Source organism: Chinchilla lanigera, unplaced genomic scaffold, assembly GCF_000276665.1.
Source record: "Chinchilla lanigera isolate Chin_1 unplaced genomic scaffold, ChiLan1.0 scaffold00024, whole genome shotgun sequence".
NCBI classification, from domain to species: Eukaryota; Metazoa; Chordata; class Mammalia; order Rodentia; family Chinchillidae; genus Chinchilla; species Chinchilla lanigera.
Window position 1 is genome coordinate 26,876,020 of NW_004955425.1, and position 12,952 is coordinate 26,888,971.

Sequence of the window (12,952 nt, forward strand, 5' to 3'; positions counted from 1 at the left end):
CAAGGTCCTGAGTTCGATTCCAGACTAAAAAAAAAAGTTATATAGTTGTCAATGAACCACCACCCAGCAAAGTACAGCACACAGGATTGGTGCACAGCTTAAGCAGGACAACACTTCAGACTGCTTACCCAGGTCTTAAAAAATAAGACACATCCTTAAGTGTTCAGGAGAGTTTTAGCATGACTTTGATCAAATGAAAAAAAAAAAAAAAATGGATATCCTCGCTGATTCTGGCTATGGCCATAGAAGTCTGTATACCAAAATCATACTCTTTTAAGCCAGCTTGTAACCAGAAGTTATCAGGAAGCAGAAACTCTTAGAAATGGCATTGTTCAACCACCAAACTAAGGTCATGGGAAGAACAGGGAAAAGCAGCAATAATATATGCTGTGTTCCGTGAAAACAATGACTGTATTTTCAATACACGTACGCAATTTGCAATTATCATAAGAAACATGTATTGGATGATTCAGCCTTGTACTGTGAACAGTACTTATGGCTCTGTTCACACACTGCATATTCCACGCAGAGATTCAGAGTCTGTTTGTCTTGGTTACTTTTCTCTCATTGCTGGGACAAAATACCTGACTCCCAAATTTAAGGAAGGAAAGGTTTATTTTGCTTACAGTTTGTGGAGGTTTCAGTCCGTACTTGGCAAGTTACAAGGCAGAGTGGCACATGGCAGAGGGCTACAGCTCATGGCGTCCGAACACAGCCAAAGCAACAACACAAAAAGGAGGAAATGGCCTCAAGCAGCCTCTTCTGTCTCCCTTACATATGCAAACTATCCACCCTAGGGCGGGTGTAGCTCTCACACCCATAATCAATCAAACTCTAAAAGCCTGCCCCATGACTGCATGAGGCTTTGGGGGGACACACAGACACAAACCATAACACTGTTCTACCTTTAGTAACTCTAAGAGTTAGTAAAATATAATACAAAGAAAATGTAAATGTGTAAGGAAAAGGAAACCCTCATTTCCATGATCCTGATTTGATCAATAGACATCCTATACATGTATGGAAGAATCACACCACACCCAATAAATATCTACAATTATATATCAATTAAAATCTTTCAAAGTACAAATGTAAAATGGACGCTCTTGGTGCCGCTGAAATCTTTAAAGGTATCAGCTCATCAGTTACATTTCTTTCTGCTTCACAGAGTTCAGTTTTGTTCTTGTTTCCTATTTGGAAACAGAGCAGCAACATCCCCTTGCCAACTGCAGGAAAACTTGCCGAGAGAAGTAGAGTCATGGACCAAGGCCAGTGGTTTAAGACCCTGTCATAGAGAAACCGTCCTGTCCCCATAATGCAAAGCTTTTCACCTCCAGCTCCCTAACACCTCCTGGGAAGGGGGCAGCATGAATCAGACCAGAGATGGTGGCTCACGACCCCAAGAAACTTGGCCACAGGAAAGCAAGGCTCCAGCCCAAGGTGGGCAAGGACACAGACACTATGTAGAAAGGCATGTTCTGTACTTGACAGGGACAGCACAGCCTGTGTTCGCTGGTGCATACCCACCCTCAGGTGAAGAGTCGCCCAGGACAGTCCACCCTGCAGGCAGCTCCAGCTGGGTCATCGCCATCACAAGCTCCTCATCCAACGCAGCCAGTGCGCCCGCCGTCAGGGCGAACGGTGTCAGCAGGGTCTGGTGACTACACGCTGTGAGGCGGTTGGCCTGGGTGACCAGCAAACGGGCCAGCCTGCAGGCCATGTTGTCCACGTAGGTCACCAAGCTGGAGCCCATGGTCACTGGGGAATAACCTTCTGAGCAGAGGCATACAGACACTGTCACCACCTCCTGCAGCCGGTGGCCTACACAAGAACACAGAGAACAATTCAGCCCAAGTCTGTGGGACACGCTAACAGCCCCCCCCGCCCAGCTCCCCAAAGCACTGCTGGATGGACAGCTCTCCTCAGGAGGGCAGGCAGCCAGGACAGCGTGTTCTGGAAACACTGCCACTCTGCATCTCCAGCGAAAGCCCACCCCATCCCTAAAATCAGTGGCTCTAAAATCAGTGGCTCCTGATTTTGAAACAGTCACCTGTAAGTGCTGAGCACTACGTCTCTGGCTTCTCATCATCACACAGTTATCTGCCACAAGGTTTCTACCCCATCCCCTGAATCCAGGTCTGCCTACAGGCCACTGCCCATTTCTGCTCTGCCATTTCCTCTGAAGTCATGGAGCTTTTATCTATTTGCTTAGGCAACAGTTTTGCAAGATCATGCCACAAAATTACACAAATTCATCCTAATTCCAAAGATCTTTAGAATGTGAGTAGAGGAGTAAAGACCACCAAACAGGAAAAAAAATATGTGTGTGTGTGCATGCACGAGCACACACACACACAGTGTGATAAAAAATACAATGAATTTTCTCTTAAATTTATTACAATATTGTTATCTTCAATGAAGTTGCTCAACCACTGTTAATTCCTATCATTTTGTTTTGAAACATTGTATAACTTTTATGGTTTTTCTGTTGTTCTGTTTTTGTTTATGTTATTGTTATTTTGTTATTTTTAAAATTCACTTTAAAATTTAAAAATTTATCATAATAACAGACATGTCATTCATCCCCCTTACAATCATCTCCCTTGCTTTGAACACACTTATCCCATCGCTCTTGCCACCTTCTGACACAGTTCTGGAAGTCCTCTTTCATGAGTGTCTTAGTTGTACTGTCATGGCCGCCTCAATGTCCTGAATCAATTCAAACCATTTACCTTTTATGGTCATTCTGACTTTGGGGAAGAGCCAGAGGTCACGCAGTGCCAGATCTGGTGAATAAGGTGGATGAGGGCACACGTAATGTGTAGGAGCCCTTTGTAGGAGCCTGCCTTTCCCTTGAACAGCCCTTGCAGCAACATTCACTTTATTTTTTATCACAACTCACCAAGACACTCCGGAAAGAACTTCCAGAACTGCTTCAGAAAGTGGCAAGAATGATGGGATAAGTGTGTTTGAATCAAGGGGGAGAATTTTGAGAGAGATTAATGGTAATATGCCTTTTACTGTAATATTTTTTTTAAACTGGCCATAGCGGTGCACACCTGCAATCCCAGCACTCGGGAGGAAGAGGCAAGAGGATTTCCATGAGTTCAAGGCCAGCCTGGGCTACACATAGTGAGGTCAAGGACAGCCTGAACTACATAGCAAAACTCTGTCTCAAAAAAAGGTTAAATTTAAATATCATGCATGTCCATCATACCTTGTATATATCAGCATATATACATACTTGCATGAAAATATTAAACAGAAATATATTGTTCCATGCCCCTCTTGCAATGATGGCTTCTATGCCAGTGTAATTGGTCAGTTAACCCCACTATTTCTCCTTACATTCCTCTTCACTACCTCACGCTTCCATTTTGCCAAGTGGATGAATGTCTACCTAAGCGCATTTTTCTGCTGACCTTGGCAGAATTTCCAAGGGTCAGCAGCACCACATCATGTGATTCTGATAATCACAACTGGACAGGGAAGAGCTATTTAGTTCTCACTGCCCTGTGGCATTCTCTTGCTTCTAAGCAAATGCCTAACAGATGCAAGTCACTCAGGTTCTGCCTCACTCTCCAAAGTTTGTCCCCAAAGGCTATGCTGCCAGGGCTTCAAGGATCAAAAACATTTCAAGTTCACAAAAAGAGGGCCACTGCCATGGTCACACTGACTCTTCCAAAGGGGAGGCGAAGAATGCACCATCTGCTGTCAGACTGCACACAGCCAGTATAGCTACACACCTGTTTTACTGATAAAGCTGTAATCAGAGAGATTTAAGGCTCAGAAATAGACTGCCACCCACCTCCAGGGAATCTGTCAACATGATTTAAAAGGGTTTTGTTTGTTGGTGATTTTGATTTGCTTTTATTTCAGTACTGAGGATTGAACCCAGGACATTTGCACTGGGCTACATTCTCAGCCCTTTTCATTATTTTAAGACAGGATCTCACTATGTCATGAAGTGGCCCAGGCTGGACTTGAACTTGCACTCCTCCTGCCTCAGCCTCCCAGAGGGCTGGGATTACAGGTGTGCACCATCATTCTAGTGATGTTTGCAGGCAATATGTTCTTTGTTTGTTTGTTTGTTTGTTTTTCCAGTACCAGGAATTGAACTTACAACCTTGCGCTTGCCAGGCAGGCGGTGCTGCTGACCTAAATCCTCAGGCCACAGACAATATGTTCTTAAGTGCCTTTGTAGTATATTTGTAGTGCACCTGTTATGTGTGGAAAGAAGGTAGAGGGTGAGTGTGCAGACAGCACTATTCAGACTATTCTGGAACACACATAAGGGGAAAGGAGGATTATCCCTCTACGTAAGTAAAAAGAGACAATACAAACAATTTCGGTATGGGAGGCACACTTCAGTGACTATTTTTATCTTTCTCTCTTCAAGTCTTGACTTTAAAAAAAGCAAACGAGGGAAAGAAGGGAAAACTAAAGATAAGAAAGACATCAATGTAAATGGCAGTGCAAAAGGACAGAGGGAAAAGAGAGCAAGACCCAAAGCAACTATGTGCTGCTAACTAACTTTGACTTATTATTCTTAGAAGGAGGGAGATTGCTGAACCAGAGAGAAAAGTGCTTAAAATTCTTACAGTCTCTGAAATTGGGTAAGAGATTAATTCAGTGACCCAGGCCAGGGTGAAAAGCAGCCATTCATCTTTACATTTTTCACTGTGTCTGTGCTGTCTGCACACTCACCCTCTACCTTCTTTCCACACATAGCAGATACACTACAAATATACTACAAAGGCGCTTAAGAACATATTGCCTGCAAACAGAGGCCAATCGTACCCATCATACCCATAAGAAAATCTGAAAAGCCCTTACACGATACAACTTAAGAGGACCCAACAGACCCATGATCAAAGGCAATCAACAAACAAACAAAAAAGCTACTGCCTGTTATGGTTTATATTGAGAATATCTCCCAAAGCCTCCCGCACTGAGAGTAGGGTCACTGAGAGTGACTGCAAGGGTCCGTCTTGCGCCTGGGCTCCTTCCTTCTCTCTCTGCTTCCTGACCACCGTAACACAAACAGTGCTCCTCCACCAGACCCTTCCACCATGCCGCTTCTGTCTTGGAGCCAGCCAACCATGGGCCATCAACAGGAACCAAAATAAATCAGCCTTTAAGCTGTGGGTCATGAAGTTGGCCCAGTGATGAGGAAAGTGACCAAGACATTGTCCTACAGGTAATGGTACTTTAATTCCACCTTTAGGTTAAAGTTCAATGTCCCATAGGTGCACAAACCACAAGTCACATCTCAGTGAAAATACAAAAAAACTTTATCTGGGAAGGGATATTAGCACATAATAACAGGTAAAATGGATAGTTTGTCATCTGTCACCATAGTATTTGAAGAAAATGATTAGGAAAATCACACCTTTCAAAATGTGAACATTTTGTTCATGAACAGAGAAAGTTCTGGAGCCTGAGCTCCAGTAAGGAAAATTCTGCATGGACAGAGAACCCCAGCCACTAGAGAGAGCAAGATATGTGACCACAGGGCTACGAGGAAGCGAGGCAAACTGTGTCACAACCAGTTCTTCCTGAGCCAGCTCTGGCTTTGGGCCTGGGGACTGGGAAGATGACACACAGGTATAGCGTTTCCTCCATCTGACTGTATCCAAAGCACACCCACCCCTGAGAGCTGGGTACAGCCAGGGGAATGAGCTGCCCAGGCTGGGTTCAGGTTTTGGATGGAGCTATAGAAAGAGCATAAAGAACCTTAGGTGTGAGATAACACAGGGAAAGTGTTCTTCCTATTGTGTGTGTGTGTGTGTGTCTCTCTCTCTCACACACACACACATACACACACGTGTGTGTGTACCTACACGCATGGCCTGAGAGCACTTTCACCTTTTCCTCCAGTTCTCTTTCTGGCCTGCATCCAGGAGAGAAGATGCGTGCAGGCGGATGTCTCACCTGCACAGTCAAAATGCCACCTCACCTGGAATGCTGGACTGTAGCACGTTGTCCTCTGTGCGCTCTGCGATCACAATGTGTCTCTGTTGAGATCCGTCATAAATAAAGTAAAACTCCGCGTCTTCAGGAAGATAAACATTTTTGCCAAACTTTGCATAGACTGTCATCTGCCCCTGAAAAAATGAATAAGTCACAGCATCATTCTAGTTCCTTGTCCTGGCTCTAAGAAACCACAGCCAAAGGGCACAGGTCCAAAACACTGTCACTTGTTCTATTCGCTTCATGTGAGTGAGCTCAAATGTCATAGCTCCTCCTTTCCAACAACAACATTTTTGACATCCAAGAAGACACTTCCTGATACATTCAGTATGGATGTCAGAGCTGGTTTGTTCTGTTTTTACAGCTAAAGAAGTTCAGGAAGAAGGGAAGATTTTTTTTTTTAACTTTACTGGATAAATGTGATACTTTGTCATCTTTAACTTTAAATTTCAACCCGTCAAGCATCATTATTTGTATTAATTTTTATACTGTACCTAAAATTACTGGTATTTTACTGGACCAGTAAATTATTACAAACTTTACCAAATAAACACAACTATTTGCTGCCATACTTGCTATGCTAGTTCCATTTGCTATTTACCTTGTCGGAGGTCTTTCCAAGTCCTCTTTACCACCCAGCCTGGCTGCGCACTTTCTTTTAAACGCTTTGGTTGGTACAAAGCCCTAAAAGGTGTCTTGGTCTCAAAGAGAGGAGCAGCCACCCAGGGCACTGTAAGGGCAAGTAACAAAGGAAGTGGGGCAGCCGTGGTCTCAAGTAGGCATCACTCAGAGGCTTTGTGTGGGGGTGGGGCAGGGCTGGTGAGGGTGGGGCAAGTCAGTGGAGCTACACCCTAGGGAGCAGCAGTAACAGCCCCGCCTACTGGGTCATCTCAGAAGCTTTGCAAGATTCTGGACTCTCAGGCCAGGAACCCTGAGTGGGGCCTCTAGGAACACAGCACATTCCGCCCAGCCTGTGGGTGCAGCAAGGAAGTGGAGTCCAGGGGTGGAAAGGGTCGCCACTTTGGAGGATCTCCAGAGCTCGCCCAGTATAGAGAAGCACCTGGGCTTCAGTGTGTCCACCCAACAAAAACAAACCCTCTCTCTGAGGGTTCTTTACCCTGGGGGTAGGGCCGGGTAGTGAGTAGAAAGAAGTCACATGGCCTCCTGGACATGTGTGCTTTGGATCTGTGTCAGCCTGACCTCCCATACAGCAGCATGACCTGCAGGATGGATGCTGAGTTACACTGATCGGAAGCAAAAACAAGATCAGGCCATAGCTTCTCCTCCTCCTGGCAACTGTGTGGTAATTTCACCTAAAATATTTTAAGTAAAAAAGCTATGAAGTTTTCATAGTTGTTTGCAGTCAATCACACACACACACACACACACACACACACACACACACACACACAGAGTTAATCTGAGATTATAAACCAATATAAATACAAATTATGATGTTCTGCAAAAAATCACTGGTCTGCAATTTTGAACCATCTCCTCTCCAAATATGGGCCTGCATACACACACAAGCATAATCAGTAGAAAGTAACATGCCAAGGAAAATCTACCCTATAACAGCTTCCAAAACAGTTTAGGAAGGAGACCTGAAAAGAAAAGAAAGAAAAAAACCAAAACAATAACAAATATCTGACATGACTGAGAGAGGAAACTTAGATGAAATTCCATTTCCTAAAAAAGGAAGAACAACTTGCTTTGTGTTCCTGGCTGATAAAGGACTGTTAATTATTAGAACAGAATCTGACCTGACCTGTTTGTGTTTTTTTTAATAGAAAACAGATTGTATAAATAGATCAAAGATTTTACAGACTACAAGGACAGCTAACCTGCCTCTAGTCCAAACAATGGTCATATTACTATTTCATTTGGTTGGGTGAACGAGAACTACCACTTAGCAAAGAGTTTGATCACAACCTTTCCCGATGCAATGCCTCCCCTAATAGTCCTGTCCTGCAATTCACGAGGCTCCGTTTCAAGAGCCACTCCTGCTTTATGTTGGTAAAGATAAACAACTTTCAAGTCAGAAGTGAGACAAATCCATTACAGAGCGATGTCCCAAAGTCCTGGCCCCAAATATTATATTCAGCAGTAGAGTCCCAGATTTAGCATCACAGTGACACCAGGAAGACACAAAGATATTATGGGAGGGGAAGAAGGTGCGGAAAACAGCAGAGGGAGAAAATGAGAGTGAAGGTGACGGGCATAAGAGGAAGACATGAAAACATGAAGATAAAATACAAGGATCCTGCGTTCAGAAAAGGAACACGAGGCTCAGAAGACAACAAAACTGTTTAGGAGATCACAGGGAAACTGGCTTCTGAAAGAACCCATCACACAGCACTGACAGAGTAAATAATCGGCCACCGGTGGCCACTTTCAGCTAAGACTGGGTCTTTCTAACCATAGTGGCCACTTCAAATCTGCTGCTCTTCTGAAACACCACTTGTTTCATATACTATGAAAATAAATTCTGGTTTACAGAATCACTGTGTGCCTCTTCTATTTCTCCATCTGGATTCAACTGCATTCTTTGATTCAAGCAATGGAAAGCTATTACCTTCCCTATGTAAATCTGTTGGCATCGATATCAGAACTACTCTGCATCTCTACAGAAGTAATAATGATGTGTTATCGTGCTTCCATGGACTGCATCCCAATACAAAACACTCAAATATTTCACTGAACTTCCAGAAACAAAGAGAAGCATGGCAGACAAAATTAGCTCCCAAATGAGTCTGTAAGTTAAATGTATACAAGCAAAACTCAAACTGAGTATCTTCAAAAGAAATTCAGTAAGTTTATTCTAAACTTCATTTGAAAGAGTAAATACAAAAGAAAAGAAACAAAAGTATGAGAAAAATAAATATTTCAGCTGTGAGGAGAGGGGTGAGTGCTTCTCCTGCGACAAAGCAAATAGAATAAAACTCAGCATAACATAAGCAGTGCAACAAGAGATCAGACAGATCCCAAAGGATATGGTCCAAAGACAGACACATCTACACGTCATAAAGGTAGTGTTTCACATCAGTGGGTAAAGAATGGTCTACTCAGTAGTTTTGGGACCAAAGCTATATATTAAGGGCAAAAATATGACTCCTACTAGGTTATGAAAAGCCCAACATTTAACACAATCCACACCAGGTGTGGTGACACATGCCTGTAAACCCAGAACTTGGGGCTGAAGCAGGAGGATCTCCTGAGTTCCAGGCCAGCCTGGGCTACTGAGTGAGTCCAGGCCAGCCTGAACTATATGGCAAGACCTTGTCTCAAAAACAACAACAATCTACATATACCCAAGACAGCATAAGATTAGAAGATTGTTTTAAAGTCTTCATTACTGAATAAAATGATAGCAATTAAAGATATCTGAAATTTCATATACATTGACATTACCCTGAAGTATCAATTTTTTCCATTTTTCCTCTTACCTGACAGGTTTTGTTCATATACACAAGTAATCATTACATAGCTACACTCATGGAATAAATATGTATAATCTTGAACTCTCCTCTCTTCTATCAAAAATATTATCCACTTTGTGCTTATCTTTAACAACTTTCCAATTGCATTTCATCAAGTGTCTGATGTTCTATAATCATTCTTTATAGAAGAACGATTTTTTCTTTAGAATGAATGTTCTAAGAATGATGTTCTAAGCATTCTTTATTGTTGTACACTACGGGTATTTCTTTTTAATATTATAAACAATACTATAATAAATAATTTCATGTGCATTCTCATGCTATAAGTTCTCATTTTAGAATAAAATTCTAGAAATTAGTCCAAGAATGTGAAAACATTGTCATAAACTGCCAAAATGCTTTCCAAAAACTATGTCAACTTTCATAACTGTACTATACATGGTCAATAGTGTCCATTTGGTTATGAAATTTTGTTCTGTTTTTTTTCAAGAGTATTCATTTCATCCCCATCTTGTCAAAAGTATCTTTTGTAGTATTCCCTGTGTTAGATAATACACCATTCTGTATTGATTTAATTCATATTTTTTTAGCTGCTGCTGAAATGTTGCCTACTTTAATTTAATTCAATTTAAAGAATTCTAGTCTTTCCTATTCTTTCTTATTTCTGAGTTCACCTATAAGCTTTGCCTACAACAGGCCAATTTTCACTTTCTCAAGCAAACTACTGTCACTGGAATCCATGTCAAAACCATTTCCTTTTCCCTTTGAACAATGAAGGGATCCCACATTTTACCTACCCCTCCCCAAATAAAAAACACTCATCTATATTCCTGCATATTTGATGTTAATCTAAAAACCAAGGTGCATGGAAAGCAATAAAAAGAGTGGACTAGAAAACGTGAACTATAACCCAACTAAATGTATCTCACTATAAACACACAATCAAGTAAACGGATCTCATCAAGCATCCCTCTAAAAAAATTGTCCTAGTAAAACTGATCAATCATTCTCAACAACTCAGCCTTCTTCTGAAATGCTGGAATGCCATGGATTTCTTTCCAAAGCATTAAAAAGGTATTACAGTATGTTTTTGCTACTTTAAACTACTACTTTAAAACCACTCTCTAACTCTTGTTCATATGGCATCTAAAGTGGAAGTGGTCATGGACACTAAGATGCATATGCTAAGGGCTTCTTCATTAACCTACGTCTCTAATGACCTGAATAACAGGGTGGATGTATTAGCCTAAACACCAAGTATTCCTGCATGAATTTCCTCTCTCCCTTCATCCTTTTTTTCTCTCACCCACTACATATAATGCAGCTGCATATAGTTATACTTGGTTAATAATATTTGCTGGACAACCTCAACTATTTAGTTTTTAAAACATCTGGCATCAGTGAGAAATAAGCACGCGGTGTGTTTTCAAATTAGACAATAAGAACAAAGGACACATCTTTATATAGTGGGTTTTCTAAATCTGAGACCAGGAAGAAAATCTGTAAATGGATTTCAGTTAGTCTGACCCTGTGCCTATTTTCTGAGGAAAGGTTTATGGCTGTCACCACAGTCTCAAAAGTATCCAAAGATTCAGCAAAGGACATGAACTCCAGCTTTTATGACACCAGACAAAACGGAAACTTAACAAAGTTTGCCATGATAGTGATCACCTTTTCATGTGACAGTAGGACACATTCTCTCAAGTATTCAAGTATGCTATACAGCCTTTTATGGAATGATTTTGAGTTGATATGTTAAACATAATAATAGAAGTTTAATAATATATGTCATAAAAATCATTATTCTAATATAATATAGTGGTCTAAGTGAACTACTAAATTTGATTTTCTTTTAATACCTGGGAACTTGTCTTTTGTAATTAAAAAAAAATTACTCTATTCAGAGCCTTCCCTTTCAAGTACAATCCTTGAAGAGTTGAGGGGAGGGGTGCATTATTATTATTATCCTATTTTATTAGAAGGCAAATACAAGTACAGCTACTAGTTAGTACTACCACTAACTCCAGAGTCAGATGGACACATTGCACAATTTCATTTCTGCCCTAGCCCCCAAGTCAGCTTCTGCTTGTCACAAATTCTCAATCTCACTGTCTACATGTGGTGCCAGAGAAAGTGCTGTAGGTACAAAGTATTTTATTTCAAAGTAATCTATTTAACTGAGGTGTTACTTTAAAAGGAAGTTTGGAGATCTAAAAAGTCATTTCTCATATTGTAACAGAAAATGCACCCCCCAGCCAGTATGCTTCTGTTTCTTAGTTGCCCAGGTAATAGTTCCTTTCCAGTTCCGGCCGCTTCTATCTCTTAGAAATGGCTGGGCATTGTGATGCACATTGTAAGATCCAATCCCCAACTGACAAGCCCTTCTGCCTCTGTGCTTCCTGCTTGCTTATCTCATATAAACCCCAGACCACCAGAGATCAGGGCCTGATATTTTGGGAATGATCCTGATCAGTGTCCATCGATGTAAATAACATCTCCTCCAAATCCTGGGTTATCATTTCAGTGTTTCTGCTTGCCATTGCATCTGGTGCATCGGCTGGGAAGACTGACCATGCTGACCTCTTTGGTCACTGTTTGTGGCCCTCATGGACAGAGAAAGGACCTCTCCAGGTCCCAATGGGAAGGCACACCCTCAAGATTTCTCAAGTCTCCACAAAGGTCTGGAGGAGGATTCTTGGCTTCTTGCTTGAGCAGCACATTGGACCCCAAAGGAAGGAGGATTGAATCTATCTGTCTGTCTGTCTGACTGCCTGCTTGATTCTGGTAAGACCCCCAGGGGCACCCCAGTTAGTCTGTCAGTCCTGCTCAGTCTGAGCAAAAGAAGAGCTTGATCAGCTCTTGTTAGTTAAGGCTCATGGGAAAAGTGGGTTGGAATGTTTAACCTCTGAGTGCCTGCTGAATGATTATGTGAGTGAGTGGACCGGACAGCATAAGCAATAGGCTGCTCTGTCTGTGCACCAAGACTGGGAAACACTGGTCAGTGCGGATGATTGGGCCTTCCCCTGCGGTTCTGTGGCAATTGACATACAGCATAAGGGAGGCCTTGTACCTTCCTTACCTAAGTTGCCAAGGGGCACAGCCAGGAAGGCATCTGAATGATCTCCCTCTGAGGGGCACCCACCCTTTGTCTACTGTGCCATCGTTCAAGGGTACACAACACACACTAATTAGCAGCTCAAAGTAGAAAATATATTGGGTTGGCTATAAGAAAACTTAAATTATAATTTCCACTGTTGCATTATTTTGCTATTCACATGTTCCCAAAATAGTCAACTACAAAAATAAAGAATGAAGCAAAATGAAGTTTAAATGGTGGACACAAGGTGGGATTTTAGTCAACAAAAAACTGGCATAAGTCACACTTGGGGTGGCTACCTAGAAATGCTAATTCTGCCCCACACTATATGGAGGAAACTCTAGTAACCCTTTAAGAACCAATATGGTCCCAGCAGCGCTCAGTGGTACACACATCTAATGCTAGCTGTCTGAGACACAGAGGGGCGATTTAGTGAGACCCT

At 42.0% G+C, this 12,952-nt stretch overlaps 1 protein-coding gene across 1 annotated transcript in view; it reads right to left on the reverse strand.

Annotated features, from left to right (window-relative positions):
• The window catches only part of Arhgef28 (Rho guanine nucleotide exchange factor (GEF) 28), a gene marked incomplete at its 5' end in the record, with an annotated part of 297,038 nt that overhangs the window by 185,157 nt on the left and 98,929 nt on the right, over positions 1-12,952 (reverse strand). The window contains 2 exon segments of the mRNA XM_005386067.2: positions 1,528-1,821; positions 5,960-6,107. Of these exon segments, the coding sequence (XP_005386124.1) occupies positions 1,528-1,821; positions 5,960-6,107 (442 nt within the window).